Source organism: Pleuronectes platessa, chromosome 15, assembly GCF_947347685.1.
Source record: "Pleuronectes platessa chromosome 15, fPlePla1.1, whole genome shotgun sequence".
Taxonomy (NCBI): Eukaryota; Metazoa; Chordata; class Actinopteri; order Pleuronectiformes; family Pleuronectidae; genus Pleuronectes; species Pleuronectes platessa.
Window position 1 is genome coordinate 16851662 of NC_070640.1, and position 17480 is coordinate 16869141.

At 42.7% G+C, this 17480-nt stretch overlaps 1 protein-coding gene across 1 annotated transcript in view; it reads left to right on the forward strand.

Annotated features, from left to right (window-relative positions):
* Positions 1-16549, forward strand: part of nlgn2b (neuroligin 2b) — a 31226-nt gene extending 14677 nt beyond the window's left edge. Inside the window, exons 4-8 of the mRNA XM_053441524.1 lie at positions 10150-10335; positions 12595-12860; positions 13038-13191; positions 14368-14734; positions 15601-16549. Coding sequence (XP_053297499.1) covers positions 10150-10335; positions 12595-12860; positions 13038-13191; positions 14368-14734; positions 15601-16549 — 1922 coding nt within the window. The remainder of the gene's footprint in view (positions 1-10149; positions 10336-12594; positions 12861-13037; positions 13192-14367; positions 14735-15600) is intronic.
* Positions 16550-17480: the final 931 nt, after the last annotated feature.

Here is a 17480-nt window from a genome sequence, read left to right on the forward strand (position 1 = left end):
TTCGGTGTGTACACCCATTGAAAAGGGCACTTTCAGTGTGCTTCTGTTGCTTTCAGTGTATTTTTGGATTATCTTAGAGTATTCTATTTGTCCATTCTGCTGGAGCTTTGCGGTGCTTGCATCGTCTGTGTGTGTCTGTGTGTGTGTGTGAGTGTGTGTGCTGCTGGGTGTCAGTGGAGTCAAGTATTTACACTGGGCATCATCTTTTGGAGGTGTTTGCACAAAGACTATCTGTGTCAGTCATTGCAGTTGCCAGGTTGAGTAATCAGATCTTGTTTATTGCATCACGCCTGTTTCAACATATCAGAATAAGGATAAACAGAGAAAGGAGAGTAGTTTAGGAAGCCGTCCAAGAGTTGCAGCGAGGGTAAGCACAGGGTAACATGATCCAGACCGTTATTGACTGTGCCAGTGGAGAGACACAGGGACAAGGGCAAACGAAGAGTTAGTGCAATGAGGCCCTGCACCTGCAGCGTCCTCCAGCTTGAAATCAGCTTGTTGTGTCAGACAAACCGTGACCATTAAAAGTTCAGCGAGAGATTCAATCTCTCAATCTGAAATCAGGTTTGTTGAGTTCCAGGCATTGAATGACATGCTCCTCGGAGCTCTCTGTCTCTGCTTTCCCGCTCCACCTTGTTACAATTTGGACGATTTGCATTGACATCGTCGCTGTGATTCATGTCGGAGATGTTTAAAGAAGTGCACACATGTGCAGCGCAGAACGCACACACAGTCGTTAAAGTACATGTACGTCGAGGTGGAGAGCGATCCTGCTGAGTGATTATGAAGGATGACGCAGTGTCCTCGATTCCTTTAACATTGTTGAACATTTTTTGGTAAGTGGGCGAATGTGTGCTCTCTCTCCCTCGGTCTCTCACTCACAGATATGCTTTAAATGGGTTACTGTACTAAGGCGATTATCCTTCTTTGTGTGTGTGTGTGTGTGTGTTTGTGTGAGTGTGTGTGTGTGTGTGTGTGTGTGTGTGTGTGTGTGTGTCTGTGGGTGTGTATTAGTGTAGCATAACCATGCATTTTTGCCTGTGTGCACGCCGATATCTCCCTGTGCATGTGACGTCGTGTAAGTGCGTGCGCGCTTCTTGGTTGCAGGCCGTGCGTAAAATATACATATGAATAATGCACCATCCATGTGAATTTTTAATAGCACCCCACTCTGACACTGTGCATTCGAGTCAAAGGGAGAAACACAGCATACCGTAGTATAATAGTTTTTACATTCTAATCTTTAGCATTATCCCGTACTTACGCACACACAGGAGCTTACACATGCCAACCTCATTTCATACGGTGCCTGTGCCTTTTAAGAGAGTGATCGGGAGTTGGGAATAAGGGAAGAAGTGAGAGCAGGAAATAGAGACGGATGAGAGAGGGAGAGTGTTGGAGAGACAGTGAGGGAAAAGGAAACAGAAGGGGGGGAGATGGGAACAGTCTAAAAATAAACCATCAGAAACGCTTTTTTCAATCTGCAGTGATGCAAAGTATTCATTCACATATAAGCTGCTGTAATGTGACCAGAGTGCCCTTTCATATGCTCCAACGCCTTATGCTTTTAATTCCAGTGCGACACAGACACATGTAATTTTGCAGCAGTTGATATACTTTCTGTAGTTTCTCATTAATTTATGACGTGCTCCGTGGTGCAATAAAATGGGTGAATGAAGAGAAAATGTCTGCAGCGCACAACCCAGGTCAGACGCTGGGTGACAGTTGAGATTTGCGACTGCTGCTCGGCTCACCTTCTCCTACCTTCCTCCTGCTCCGGGCCCTGAGAGCCTTCTGATTTGTGTTGCATAGCCATCTGTTCAGACTAATTAACTAATTAACTAATTAATGAACTCTGGGGAAGGGCCCACCATCGTGTGCTCCGGCAGTGAGAACATTTTTCACCTCCGGAAGAGAGATGAAACGCTTCTTCTGGAAACGTTTCTCTGCACTTTCTGCCTAATTTCAGCTTTTTACTTGTAAGAGCAACCGCATACCGCCACATTAATAACCACAGCTTTTATACTGAATAAATGGAGTTATCAATTTAACATTTGTTTGGATATCATCCTTCCAAAATGTATAGCTGTGCTCGGTGATACCTAGTGTATTTACTTTGCCGTTAGTTTTGATAAAACATATCGAATTTATAGTTCAGAACAAGCAGATTCTTCCATATCCTGAAAATGTGTCACCAAACCTGGTTATTTGGGGGGTTTTATTAGATTTTTACAAGCTGGGAACACAACATTAACATAGCATCCCCTTACTAAGTTGATTCAGTCAAAATGCCAGCAAACAGCTGCCTATTTATACAATAATACAAGCTTTTGTTTGCATTAGCATTTACAGCCCTGAGCAGCTTTTAAAATTCTTATAGCCTACAAGTCGCTACATGTCATATATGGTCACCTGGAAAGTCCCAGATTTAGTCCTTCTTGTTATGTCTTTGGTTTCAACTGCCGCCTGAACGAATCATCTGTCTCTTTAGCTGCCGAATCCAAATATATGGGAAATTGATCTGATTATGTTGACTGCAAACAGCTGCCCATCACAGCTGGAGCAAGGTTGACAAGAGCAGTAAGGCTGAACAGAGACGCCTAGTCTCAGAATGGAGAGCCAAAACTATGACAGATGCTAAATGGCTCTGTAGGAGTGAGGTGCAGGCGAGATTTCTCTGAGACTTTTTACACTGAGGGACATTTTTTAACAATACAGAAACACATTTGATCAATTTTTAATATAAACAAATTATTGATTAGCACGGCTTATAGTTATTAGTCATTGTCTGGATTATGTAAAACCGAAGTGGTGTTGGAAAAGAAAAAAGGTAATAATTTTGACATCCCACTATACGGAAAGTGTGACCAACTATGATGTATAACTTAGTCAAAGAGAAATATCTAAAGCCTCAGAAATTCATGTACCTATGTTAAGTAGAGACATTATTAGATCATGTAAATCTCTATTATATTTCTATTAAACCAAATCCAGTTCAACCATATTAAATACTCTTCACATTATTATTTTAAAGTCTATATTTACCCATCAAGTACAGATTGGTCATTAAAAGAAAGATGCGCTCATGTAGTAAACACCATTCTGTCCGTTACTTAATAGGCAGAATTTTTCAGGCCCGTGCACATGAAAACATTTTAAGCATGAGTCAAGTCAGTTAGCCTTGATAATCTATTCAAATTGTATGACCTCTTGTTCTAAAACACATCCCTATTAAATGTGACATAAACAATATTTTTAGCCAGCGCAGATTGTGTTCTCAGTTAATTTCTGCCTGCTGCCTTTTCACGACTTATTCATCCCTAAATACAAATGGAACGCACCTCCCACTCCGTGCACAGAGCCACAGTCCTCCCACTCTGTGAGCACTCCGCGGACTGCGAGGGCATCAGAGAAAAGTACGACAATTTTGCCTCGGCGGTGGTGAGATTGTGACTAGATTCACCTGCAAACCAAGATGTTGGGCCTTCAAATTAAATATGAAAACGCTGGACAGGATTTCTTGACTTTGCCGAAGTGGGCGGTTCATGTTACATTGTTCATCCCCTATCCTGTTCCAGTTGATGATTGTGCGTGAGATTTCTGCTTGTACGGACGCCAAGGACGGATCCTTACATATTGGCAAAGTTCATATTGAACTCTAATGACTCATGGGTGAAATGACTGAAACTGACACCAGTCTGCATGGCAGGCTGCCAGCCAGCCGCGCAGCTGGAGTAGTCAAACACAAGCAAGATAATTAACGCAGCTACATCTTACGCACCATATAAAGTCAAGAAATCTGGTATGGGGACAGTTTTCTAGCATGTCTATATTGTGTCCTTGTATAATTTCTGCCAGTTTTAAATCCAATAGAAATCACAGAAAAATACGCTCAATATAACTCTAGAACGGGTTTTTAAGCTTTCCTAGGTATCAAAGTTACCCAGTGAAAATTATCTGTACATTCATGGATACACTGCAAACAAGGAACAGCTATATGGCTAATTTGTCACATTTTTGATGGTCCAATTTGGGAAAAAACAAGAATATATGCTACAAAAACTAGGCTGGAGTTGTAGCCTACAGCTGAGTCAGTGACTGTGGCAACATGGGGAGCTGAGGCACAGAGGGGGCTGACAGTTTCTGACTGAAAGCCCCTAATTTAGATGATTTCTGAGTGGTTGACACTCATTTACAAAGATTTGTAAACCATTTCACTGATTGGATTGTTCAACCCACTATCTCTTACAGAATAAGCTTAATAGAGTAAAGGAGAAGGAGGTTAACCAGATAATGTAATCATATACTATAAATACCAAAATACAATTATACATGTCTGAAGATGCCTCAGTATGACTAACCTTAAGATAATCCCTTAAATTGGGACCAGTGATATAATATCCATCCATCTATGACCTATACCCCTCACCTCTGAGGGTCACGGAGAGAGCTGCAGCCAATCCTAGCGGGCATTAGACAAAAGGCGGGCTACACCCTGAACAGGTGACCAGTTTTTTGAAGTGACAACATATACCTCTTTTAGACCCAAAATTTGCGGTTATGACTTTTTTGTAATCCTGCAAAAAACACTTTCCCAAACAGGAGTTTGCCTTTTTTTCTCAGTGAGTCATGTTTGACATCACCAATGCACCGCAAACGGAGGCCCCCTCTCACTTTGCTGTGTTGCCAGATGAGCGTGCTCATCCGTGAGTCACGTTTCCATCAGCGTCGATTAAAACCCAGGTTTACTGCAGGGATTTGAACCGGGAACCTTATTGCCGCCCCTCTGAAATGGTATCCACTAAAATATGTAATGAACCATTCATCCACTGTATGTTCTATTGTTGTATGTTTGTTTTAGTTGTCTGTTTGTTTCTGAAATTTGAACTTCTTTTCCAAAACTTTGAGCCGTCTTCGTGTCCGTGTCCCATTTAAAGCATCCAGCTAAGCACTTCAGATTTGCACGGCAGCCCGATTTCATTGCACAGCTTGGTTCCTTATTGAATGGACATGTGTAGTGAGCAAAAATTAAATGAGATTAGTAAGGTAATAAATACAATGACATTGGAAGCCCATGGGCGGTGTACTGAAAGCACGGCAGTTCCGCGGGAGGGAGCCCAATTACAGTATAATTTCATTTCTGCGTATACTTGACATACAGAGTGATACATAACTGAAATGGGCCTATTAGCTCTTCACATTGAACTTCCCGTGCCGGCGAGAAGACTTAACAAATTGTTGTAAAAAGAAAGATGATAATAATCCAATGTGAATGAGCAAGAGGTGGAGAAGAAGATTCCAAGATACATTTTAATGATTATACCAGACTTTTAACATGTGGAAATAGCCGCCTCTAGGGGGCGTTAACAATGCTTTAGACTTTTAGTGTCAATATAGAAAGTGCACTGTATTTCAGAAACCTTGTTATTTAAACTGCAAGCCTGTTCTTTATTGGTATTTATACTGTACCTCAGATTCAGTGTTTTTCTATTGATAGGACCTTTAATATCATGTCATAATTTGTTGTTAAGCTCTCAGAAGATGTTTTTTATATGGTGCAGTGAAAGCTCATGTCATATTCATCCATTGTTACAATCATTTACAGTCCATGATCCTCAAGGTTAATATACAAATGCTGAATGATCAGATCGACTTCACTCCGATCATCAAAACACATCCTTTAGTCTTCAGGAGACACTCACCATCTGCTGAGGCTAGTTTCCTTTTTTGGCAGCGCCTCTACTTTTCCTTGATCAAGTTAGTGACTCGTATACACACAGAAAAATTTGATGTTTCCCCCGTTCCGTCACCTTTTCCTTGTGTATAAAACCGGCATAACCTCTTTCCGATTTTTTCACATCTCTCATCATCGCCATTGAAATGATATCTGTCCTTTAGTTTATTCCTTTCACCTCTCTGGTCATTTAGGATCTAACGGTAGCTTTGGGCAGTGTTCGTTTTAATACCTCTTTTTATGTCTCTGGCTTTTTTTTTCTCTTTTTCATCCCACCACACCCCTCCCTCCGTCTTTCTCCTCCGTTCACAGAAATGTGCTCAGTGACCCACTGCAGTCATTCTGTTCAGTCCTAAAAATTACTCTGCAGATGCATGTTCTGTTCAGTAGTCAAACTGTCTCGATGATGGTTTGCAGAGGATATAGAGAATAAAGCTCTTTATTATAGCACAAACATAATTTTAATGTGGGGTTGTTGCCTCTCTTTGTATAATGCGGATCTCTTCTGAAATATGAAATAAAAATCCCCCTTATAAGAAGTTCCTGCTGTAGATGCAGAACCATATCAATATGGGATAACGGCTTTTAACATGACTCATACCACACAGGAAGACTATGTATTATGCTTTCATGATTTCCTGAACTACACTTTTCTGAAGGATTTTCTGTAATCATGACATTGAAGGTCGCAGTTATCATCAGATGTTTTTGAGCTTTTTTAAACTTCCCTCCATGTGTAGCTCACCACACCTCTGTTGTCTCCGAGCCATTCCTTTCCCTGTCTTCAGCCCCTATCTTTACTTAGAGGTTGATGACTCTCCTCACAGCTCCTTGGCCGTTACCTAAAGCAAGTGTTGAATATGCATGAGTTCAGCCTCATAAACTGCTGCTCTCAGCGCTAAAGTCAGTAGGAAGCCCAACTCAGCAGATGGGGGAGGGGGTGGAATCAGGACGAAAACTTACTGAGGAGAAGGAGAGGAGGAGGGAACTCGTTTGACTTATCTTCAATGGTGGGAGATAAACCAACCTCTCTTCATGTTGCCCTTGCAAAAAGAGGGATGGTAAGTGCTAGCTCGAGCTAGCATGCTAGCACACACATTCTTGCACGTGTGCTTGCGGTGACTTTGCCTCATGTGTTCATGTGCGCGTGCAGGCACTTGTTTGTGCACTTGAATGTGGAAGTGCTTGGATTTTGTGTATGCAAGTGCTTTTGTGAGTGTCTGTCCATATCATTTTGCCTGAAGCTCTGGACAGTTGCCAGGCAACTGTGGCAGGCAGCTCAGCGCCCGGCTGGCAAGCCGCGGCGCAGACACTTCCACATGCCTATGGTTTTGATAAGAGACACAGGTCAGTGCTGATACGTTACCAGGTCAGAGTCACATCAGGCTAAGAGCCAGTCAATTGCTGGGATGATCCAAGGATAATACAATTACACAGAAACATGCAAACTTTATCTTGATTACAGGAATAATCCCTTTAAAGTAATTTCTGGTGTGACATTGATATGATTTAAACTAACAAGATTTCTAGTGACACCAGGCTCAGGACCAACGCATATAGCAATAAGTCTACTTTCTTAAAATTTTAATTTTTGTTCTTCTCTTTATATGTTTTGCACTCACTATTTTTCATTAAATGTAAGAAATTATTATAGACTAAAAGATTAAAAATGATCTAAAACTATTAACGGGGGGGGGCAATCATACATCATCATCATAAAAAACCTGCCACCTTACTGTACAACCCAAATAGAAAGTATATCCAAAATTATGAGCAACCGCTGCATATTCTTCACATTTATCACTCTCCAAGTTGTCGAAAAAAAGTGGGAAAACATTTGTAATGATATTTATTCAAGGATTTGGACAGTCTAATATTAATCATATTTGTGTAAGTGTAGTCTTCCAAAAATACTGAAAGTACAGTGAAGAGTGTGGAATGAGACGCGTGTGGCAGCCCGATGGTCTTAGGAAGGTCAATTTGGCAGGATGTCATCATTATCATCGCCTTCATTATCATCGCCGCCATCACATTATCATCATTAACAATAAAACTTCATTTGCTGCTCAGCACACTTGGAAACGTGCTGACTGTGGCCTCCTGCCATCTGTCTGTCTGTGTGGACTCCCTCTACTGTACTTTGCGTCCATCCTTTAGATGATGCCGGTGATTCAGCCACTTATGTGTCTTTTACAACTCCCACACACGGAAACATTGTGAATAATAATCACTGTATTCACCACGAGCATAAATGTCTGTTTATACCATGTAGAGTATGCAGGCACACTGACCATTACATCAGGAACTTGTGTATAGTGGTATATCTTGTTTATACTGGGTTTTACTGTACATATCTCGGCTGGTCTAAACATTTACTATTCAGCCACTCTTCCCATGTGGGTAACATTGTTTCACTGTAAAGAGCTGCACTCTTTGTGTTTGCTAATGTCTGCACTCCAGGTTTTAAATTATTACTGAATATAAAACGATTCGGTTCAAACTACACATTTACTCATTCACTGTGTAAAGCAGCAAGTATCCTAGGCCAAGATAAAATAACATCCAGATCAGCCGGTTATGCCTTTCTGTCTGAAAACATGTTCTTTCCCAAAATATAGAGCCAATTAGGGAAGACGTAGGCAGCTTTTTTCTCCAATGTTCCATTATTAACCCGATCCGACCAATAGTCTGAATAAGGCACTGCCATGTAAACACCATTTTCTGATTTATCCTGAATGAGGTCATACTCATATCCAATAATCGAATTACGACGTGGAGTATTCTCACCTTAGTCCCATTATATAGACATGTTTATGTCTTAATCCACTTTTAACGTGCTATTGGAGTTTTCACAGCATTTTCCACAAACGGCAGTCACCAGCTGCTTAATGGCAGATTTCCTGGGTTTATTGGTGTTGTAGTTTTTTGCAAAGTTAGAAAAAAAACATCCAAAACTATCTCAGGTTGGGTCTTTAAAACTGGACGTTATCCAGTTAGACTATGCTTTGTAACAGGAATGTGAATGTAATATCCCATTAGCAACTCATGTATAGACCATAATTGAAATAGTGTCTTATTCTGAGTAAGATCCACATATTGGCGTCCATGTAAATGCCGTCATTGTGACCCCCTGGCTTTAGCTTTGGGTACTGACATAGACTGTTTGTAAAGATGGACGACATGACAGTGCCTCAAAATTGTCTTGATCGCCTCCTGGTGCCTGGCTGCAGTATAGGTTATAAACGCTGCCTGCTACATGTTTGCTGATAGTACATGGACCAAACTAATAAGTCAAAATACACGTCAAACATATTTTTATCAAAGATGGTTTCTGTCAGGTTAGCTAGTTCTTATCACTGTGATCTGAGTTTGGTTTAAATGTGTTATTTTATGCTTTAAAAATGGAAAGAAACGTCCTTGTTGACATTTGAAACTGACTCGGGAGTGGTTGAGTGAATGTAACGATTGGACCTTGATACTCCATTGCTGCTGTGATAGGGCATGGGCCAGGCTAAAAAGTTGAATCGACACAAGATTCAGTATCCAGGATATATTCGCTCGTATCCAGGATATTTTGGCTTCATTTCCAAATTGGAAGCTGAGGCTTGACCTCCATCTTTATTTACAGTCAATGGGAACTACTAGAAAATTATGTCAATACACACGTGAGAGAGTGATGTAGAAAATCATTAAAACATACATTTCTAAGCAAAAGGAGTATTTTCTGTTACTGAAAATCAGGAGATAGCAGTTATTCTCAAAGATGATGTGTTTTCATTGTTTTTCATTACAGCCTCCACCCCTACAATGACTTTTCTGAAGAGTGTGTGGTTAACCGAAATCGTTTTACATCTCTTCTCTGTATTAAAGTAGTCTAAACTGTCAAAAATGTGAGAATTTCTACGTTTGTTGCAGGTTGAAATAGCTTGGCGCTGCTTGAAACGTGTGTAATCTCCTGTAATTCGCTCTTGTAAAAAAAAAATGATTTTCCTATGTGTGTTGTGCATGTGTGACACTTTGTTCAGTTTATTTTATCTTGTTGTGGGTGTGCACCTACCGTGCAAATGTGTATCCTGGAAGTAGGTGAAACACGCCTTCTGTTGCTCTCCTCTCTCTGCTGACAGGTTCTCTTAACTCTGTTGTATTTCCAGTGTGGGTATTAAAAATGAGTAATTTGGCAAGTTTTTCTGTGTGAAATCTCTTCACACTTGCATCGAGTTGGAGGCCGACGAGTTCCTGACAATGACAGGATGCCATCTCCTGTTTATGTGTGATATTTTTTAAAAAGGCAATAAACGCTCAGGATTATGTTATCCTGTGCCCCTGGATTTATGCCCTGCTCCTCCGTTTGCTCATAAATCTGTGTTTTCTCTCCCTTTTTTCCCTCTCTGTGTTTGTTCTAATTTGCCCTGCAGGGTTTCTGAGCACAGGGGACCAGTCTGCTAAGGGGAACTATGGCTTGTTGGACCAGATCCAAGCCCTGCGCTGGCTCAACGAAAACATTGGCCACTTTGGAGGAGACCCAGAGAGAATCACCATCTTTGGCTCCGGAGCCGGCGCCGCCTGTGTGAACCTCCTCATCCTCTCGCACCACTCCGAGGGTAAGGTTCTTTCATTGTTGTTGTAACTTCAGTCGTCATATAGGCCTGCTCAAAGGGGACAATTAGCATATCAGAACACTGTGGGCAGTGTATTTCATTACAGAGCAGGTAAGCACTTTCAATGAACAGCCTCAACCAGATAAAGGTACGTGACAATATTATTCCCCCAGGGTAAAGGATCAATATCTAAAGAATCCTCCATCTATATGCAGCGATGTATTTTTTAATATACGTGAAAATTGCATAGATTGAGTAATCAGAAAGAAAACCAGATTGTCAATCTGGACTGAGGATGGAATGAAAAGATGTGTGATGCTGTAAAAGGTCTGCAATAATAGCAAATACACAATTTGTAATGGGGCTAATCAGTGAACTACATGGAGAAAACATCCCTTCTTCAATTATCTTTCTCCAATCAAGTAAAGAATCTAAATGAATCGTATACTATCATTGGGCCGCCCTCGAGGCAGCGGTATGCTTCTAAGTACTGTGTTTACTTTTTTTTGAATGGTGGATCTCTAAAATACCCAGCAGATGCTTGATCACTAATGCTGTGATGTGATCTTGGTTGGCAGAGCTCAGAAGGGGAACTACAGTTCATCCTGTACAAAGAACTCAGATTACGTTCTTACTGAACTGTTAACCTTCACCTTGTCCTGGCCTGACTGTGGACACATAAAAACAGCATCTCTCTGTGCTGTATGAAGCCGATTTTCCTCAATGTAAGGGAACAAACAATTTTGTTCCCTCACCGCCACGACGGTGTATTAGGGCCTTATTGAGGGGAAAAAAATTGATTTAAGATGAATGTTGTAAAATTACAAGAATAAAGTCTTGATTTAACGAATAGAAAGTTGTGATATTATAAGAATAAATGTGTAATTTAATGAGAAAAAAGTGTGGATGATCTAGAAGTATTTTTTTATTTGTAAAAACTATTCTAAAGTATGACTTAACAAGATACTCCACATTGCTCAATTTAACACAGGCATGTTAAAAGAGTGAATTTTATTTTTTCTGTGACTATCCCTTTAAAATCCCAGGCTGAGGCCAAGTAAAACCAGCTGTGCCCACCCTGGAAGCCTCCTAATTGTGACACACACGGTTTTAAAGGACCTCAGTTCCCTGGCCAGGCAGACCTCATTGATGGCTGATTAGTTTATTCAGGGTGAAGCTAGCGGAGAGACAAGAGAAAAACAGGGACAAAGATCAGGGACAACTTTTTGGGTACAATTTTGACTAAAATTAACATTGTGACTATATTCTTGTAAAATTCCAACCCTTTTCCTGTACAATTATCAAATTATCAAATATATTATGGCCACATGGAATTTAGCATTTAGCCTGACAGACTGTAAGGCGCTTTGCATAAAAGCCTCAGCTAAATGAAATGTAATTGTTATAGCGAGTTCTTTCTCATGTTAACAACTGCTGCGATCTTAAATAAATGATCATTCACGTTCAAATTATACGTTGTAATGCATATGTAGATTTGTAGCAAAGATCCCCCTCTGCTCGATTTTGAAGGCTTTAACACTACAAAGGAACGAAAAAGTTGGAGGGTGATGATTTTTTTTAAGGTACTGTGTGAGTGAAAGTGTGTGTGAGAGTGTTTGTGTGTGTGTGTGTGTGTGCGTGCACGGGTGTGTGTGCGCGTGCGTGTGTGTGTGCAGAGGAGAAATGAGATGAGCAGTGGAGCTGGAGCTGCAGCTGAGAGGCTTCTTAATTGATTTCACAGGGAGAGGAGCGGGGGTGGGGCACATGCAGAATATGGGGGGGCTTAATTATTAATGACAGAATCTGCAGATAAAACAGAGGGACAGCAAGACACTTTACATAACAGTGCAGCGGTGCAACAGTGCGAGCAGTTTTCTTTCTGTCTCCGTCTCTTTTTCTGTCTGTCTTTATTTATCCGACAACAGCCATCAAGCCATTTCTCCCTCTGCTGTCTCTCGTCGTATGCAATGCAAGCACTTGATTTTCCTACACAAATATTCATAAAGACTTTCACCGGCTATGAAAAGCAGCAGGATACCTGCTCCATCTTGCTTTGTATGTACTGTAATACTCTACAATCGCTCCTCCTCCAACATATGCATTATTGAGAGCTCTCACGCTGCAAAGCCTTGAAGGCCCCATCAGCTGCTAGCAAAAGTATGTCAGAGGGAAGAAAGCTGAGTTAAACTGAGAGAAAGAACAAGTGACCATAGCTTCTCTGTTAATGCTTTATCTGCTGTATATGGTCCTGCTCGTCCCTAGGCCTATTCCAGAGGGCCATCGCTCAAAGTGGCTCCGCCATCTCCAGCTGGTCAGTCAACTACCGACCGCTGATGTACACAAAGATCCTGGCGAAGAAGGTTGGATGCACTCTGGGGGACATGGCCGAGTTGGTGGACTGCCTGCGGAGGAAGAGTTTCCGGGAGCTGGTGGACCAAGACATCCAGCCTGCACGCTATCACATCGCCTTCGGACCCGTGGTGGACGGAGACGTGGTGCCAGATGACCCTGAGATCCTCATGCAGCAGGTCAGAGCTGCTTTCTCTTTGTATTGTCCACTGAAGAACTGCTTTGCATTTTAGGCGTATCATTTCCTCGCTGTTGGCATGTGAATACAGTTTTGCCCTGACTTCTGCTAATTAGAGTTAATGACTGTAGCATTCTGTTTTGTGATGGCGTGCTGTGTGTGTTTGTCATGACACCAGGGCGAGTTCCTCAACTACGACATATTGCTGGGCGTCAACCAGGGAGAGGGCCTGAAGTTTGTGGAAGACAGCGAAGGAGAAGAAGAAATCTCGGCAGCATCATTTGACTACACCATCTCTAACTTTGTGGACAATCTGTATGGATACCCTGATGGTCAGATCCAGTTTTACCTTCACATTATTCACTGATTTAAAGATCAAATCTGCTCTTTTAGGCCTGCCAATGAGAAGTCCTAAAAATGATGCTCAATGATGCTTTCAGGGTTGAACTGAGCTGTTTTTTTTGCTCAGACCAACACATTTAAAAATCTGAGGAAAACTTACACAAAAATACACAAATAAAGGTTTCAAAATCAGATTAATGAAAAGTTGCATTTGCCTAAATATTCATGAAAGCCTGTCTGTTTTAGAAGGTCGTCTCGCTACATCTCTTTCTCTCAACAGTGTTGCAGTGATTGCACTCGAATTTTTCAAAAGTTTTTTTTTTTTCCAAAAGTAGAGTTAAACAAATAAAGATGTGGCAGGTTTGATATTAGCATTGCCGTTTTTCTCACTGCTGCAGAGTAGATTACATTTTTAAGGACAGTTATGTAACATGCTCCTTCAATGATTTACTGCTGTAAGTAGAAAAGCTAATATTCTACACTAGCCTTCTAATGTCATTGGACAATAGCAGTCCTCATGTCCCCTGCTTTAAAGTCATGGATTGTGCAGATCCTCTTTGCTTATTGATTTGCTGTGATGGAATCACCTGTAGGACATAAGATAGCATTGATTTTATAATATAAAGCAGTGTTCACAGTAACAATGTTAAGGATGCTTCCCGAGCAACGGCTCTGGTCTGACTCCATTGGTGCAGTACCATGCCTCACACGTATGTGCTGAGTACTTTAACCCAAACGCTCCTGATTCACTTTGAATGAGAGGATGCATGCATTGCCAAACGGCAGCAACGGAAGCATCAGCCAATCAAATCCTGTTAAAACAAACACTTAAGTGCAGATGACAGCCAATCAAAACACCAAAGAGGAAGCAGAGGCGGTGGTTGTAGTTTCAATTGGCTGTATACTTTTCTTTTGCATTGCATTGACAGCTAGTTTGGCACATTCACTTGAAAGACAACTATGTTGTGTGTCCCAAGCATGAAACTGTAAACTGGAACAGGCCCATCATCAAGCGTTAACACAACTAATAAGTGAGTCCAGCGTGAAGCTGAAGACCAGTACATAGACAGAAAGTGTTTAAAAAATCCCATCACCATGTTTCAGAAAACCACTCACCCCATGAATATGTAGATTACATACTCATGGTCCTTCTGGTTTCTTCCTAGGTAAGGATATCCTGAGGGAAACTATAAAATTCATGTACACTGACTGGGCTGACAGGGACAACAGTGACATGCGGAGGAAGACCCTCCTGGCTCTGTTTACCGACCATCAGTGGGTGGCCCCAGCTGTCGCCACTGCCAAGCTGCATGCCGAGTTCCAGTCGCCTGTCTACTTCTACACCTTCCACCACCACTGTCAGACCGAGGCCAGGCCGGAATGGGCCGACGCAGCACACGGAGATGAGATCCCCTATGTGTTTGGGATTCCCATGGTGGGAGCCACTGACCTGTTTCCCTGTAACTTCTCCAAGAACGATGTAATGCTCAGTGCTGTGGTCATGACTTACTGGACCAACTTCGCCAAGACAGGGTTAGTAAAGTGCCAGATTTCATTGTGTGGACTTATACGATTTTGAACATTGAAGTGAAGTTAGTGGTGAGTTTATGGCAAACGGAGCCCGAGGAAGAGCACACTGTCTGTGAGGCTAGATCCTTACCACAACTCTGCCATAGTTACTTCTGCCGTCCACACACTGCCTAGACACAAAGATGTATGAAAACTGTGAAGCAGACACTCCCAACCGCTTGCTAATTGGTTCTTTTTTCACACATGACGTAGCCTTCGATGATTCATCAGGCTCCCTTCCCCCCTTTCAGAAGCTGTAGTGCAGTTAAATTCTGCACTTTACTTTTTACGATGGCTGCTTCCCCTTTTGTCCTTTGGCTCTTTCTGCATGTAACAGCTAAATGTGTCCTGTTTACACCGGCATGTGCATGCACAGTGTATGTTAGCTTTCATGTGATGCATTTCCAGGCTTACAAGTATGGAAGGAGATTCAAAACGATACGAAGCCAAAGTGCCTGTGTGGACAGAGATAATATTGGTTTAAGAATGCTGTTGTCAAAATAAAACAAAGTCTTCAGCATAAAGCACATTCAATGTTTATTGAGTCCTATGCTTAGTGACTCAGAGTTTGTTTCTGAGAAGACAGAAACTGTTGAGTTTCAAATAATAGTCCACACATCTGGGTTCACTGGAATATAATACTCGTAAATACTAATATAATACTTGTAAATCACCTATTTCTTCTAAATTCCACAGCAGATTTATTATCTATCTAAACAGTGTATCGGCTCCTGTGTTGTGGTTTATTAGATGATTGTAATAACACAGCTAATGCTAAGTTATGAATTTAAAACAAATATATGAGTCTCACCTCTCTTTCCCTGTTCCAGGGATCCTAACCTACCAGTTCCTCAGGACACCACCTTCATCCACACCAAGCCCAACCGCTTTGAGGAGGTCATCTGGACCAAGTTCAGCTCCAAGGACAAGCAGTACCTGCATATCGGCCTGAAGCCTCGGGTCAGAGACAACTACCGGGCCAACAAGGTGGCCTTCTGGCTGGAGCTGGTGCCACACCTCCACAGCCTCCATGAGGAAATCATTAGCTCCTTTACAACTCGACTGCCGCCTGGAGGCCCGAATCGCTGGAAGAACCGTCAAAACCCTGTTGGCCCCACCCCTCAACACCCTGGAATCATCACCTATGCTCCTGATCCTGAGCCTTATGGTTCAGAGAGACCCCGCACTTCTCCATTCCCGGGTGCAACCAGGGACTACTCCACCGAGCTGAGTGTGACGGTAGCTGTGGGCGCCTCGCTTCTTTTCCTGAACGTGCTGGCCTTCGCTGCGCTTTACTACAAACGGGACAAGCGCCACGAACTCATGCAGAGACGCCACCGACGACTCTCCCCACAGCGAGGCACGACGATGGGCATGGGCATGGGTGTTGGAATGGGAGTAGTCGGGTCCCCGCCGCACAACGACCTGGCGCTAAGCCAGGAGGAGGAGCTGATGTCCCTGCAGATGAAGCAGCAAAGAGTGGAGCTGGAGCACGGCACACCCCTCCCGTCCCGCGGCGTCCTCGGCGTCCTCGGAGACCTGGAGCCCCTCCGGCCCCCAGTGTGCCCGCCTGACTACACGCTGGCCCTGCGGCGAGCACCGGAGGATGTGCCACTGATGACGGCCAACACCATCACCATGATCCCGAGCACCATCAGCAGCATGCAGCCTCTCCACCCTTTCAACACCTATCCCCCTGTCCCGGCCCCCTCCACTACACCCGTCCCCAGCCACAGCAACAATGCCCTGCCACACCAACACTCCACCACCCGTGTATAGGACCAGGCACAACCTCTGCTACCCCACTCTGGGCTTACAGAGACACACCACACAAACTGTTCCATACACACTTCACTCTCGCCGCCCTCTCTTCTTCTCCACTACATCTCCGTCTTTTTTGCATCGAGCCCTCAGATAAAGCTGCAGTTTGTAAGATGCGAAGCAGTGAAATACCTCTAAAATGTTATCATGAATCAAGGAGCGGATTTTTAAAAACACTTTGCCAAAAGTCTGTCATCACAGGTGCATACTGTTTTGCCCTGTTAACACACCCTTTCAGTACCTGGTGCTTAATGTGAGCCACCAAAACCACAGCTTTAAGCTTGTAGCTCTCTGGAGCCATCACAAGCTCATCTCGATCAGTCATGCATTGTGCGTGCAGCTTGGTGGTTCCTCGCGCATGTGTAGCCGCGTCCGTGTAAAACTAAGTTGAACATAGAATACAAATAGTCGTTTTCCTCCGTTTAGTGCAGAGATATTACAGTACCGAGCAGCTTTGTGTGAGGAGACATATGCTCCAACAAGCTGTCTGTCATAAAGCGGTGATTTCTCGAAACTTACAAATTGCAGCTTTAAAGGCCCAATCTGGAAGTGAGGTTCGGCACCCTGTGTCGACCGCCATGTCCCGACAGCTGTTTCTGAGATCTGGTTTCGGAGAATTTACTTAGTGTGAAATGTATGGGCAGGCCCGGGAGTGAGAGGATGAACGCCATATGCAAAGAAATAGTTTCTCGTTTTAATTTGAAAATTACATTTCCTCTATTTACAAGCGCGTGTGTTGCTGTTTTCAGCTAGGATGCGACCTAAATTCCCAAATCCAAAAGTTCCGCTTTTCAAAAATCAGAGCTGATGCTTTCAGAACATTTCCAGATTGGGGCTTCAACTGTCGGGCGGTACAGGAAATAACTGAATCATACTCGGTCTGCGGGAC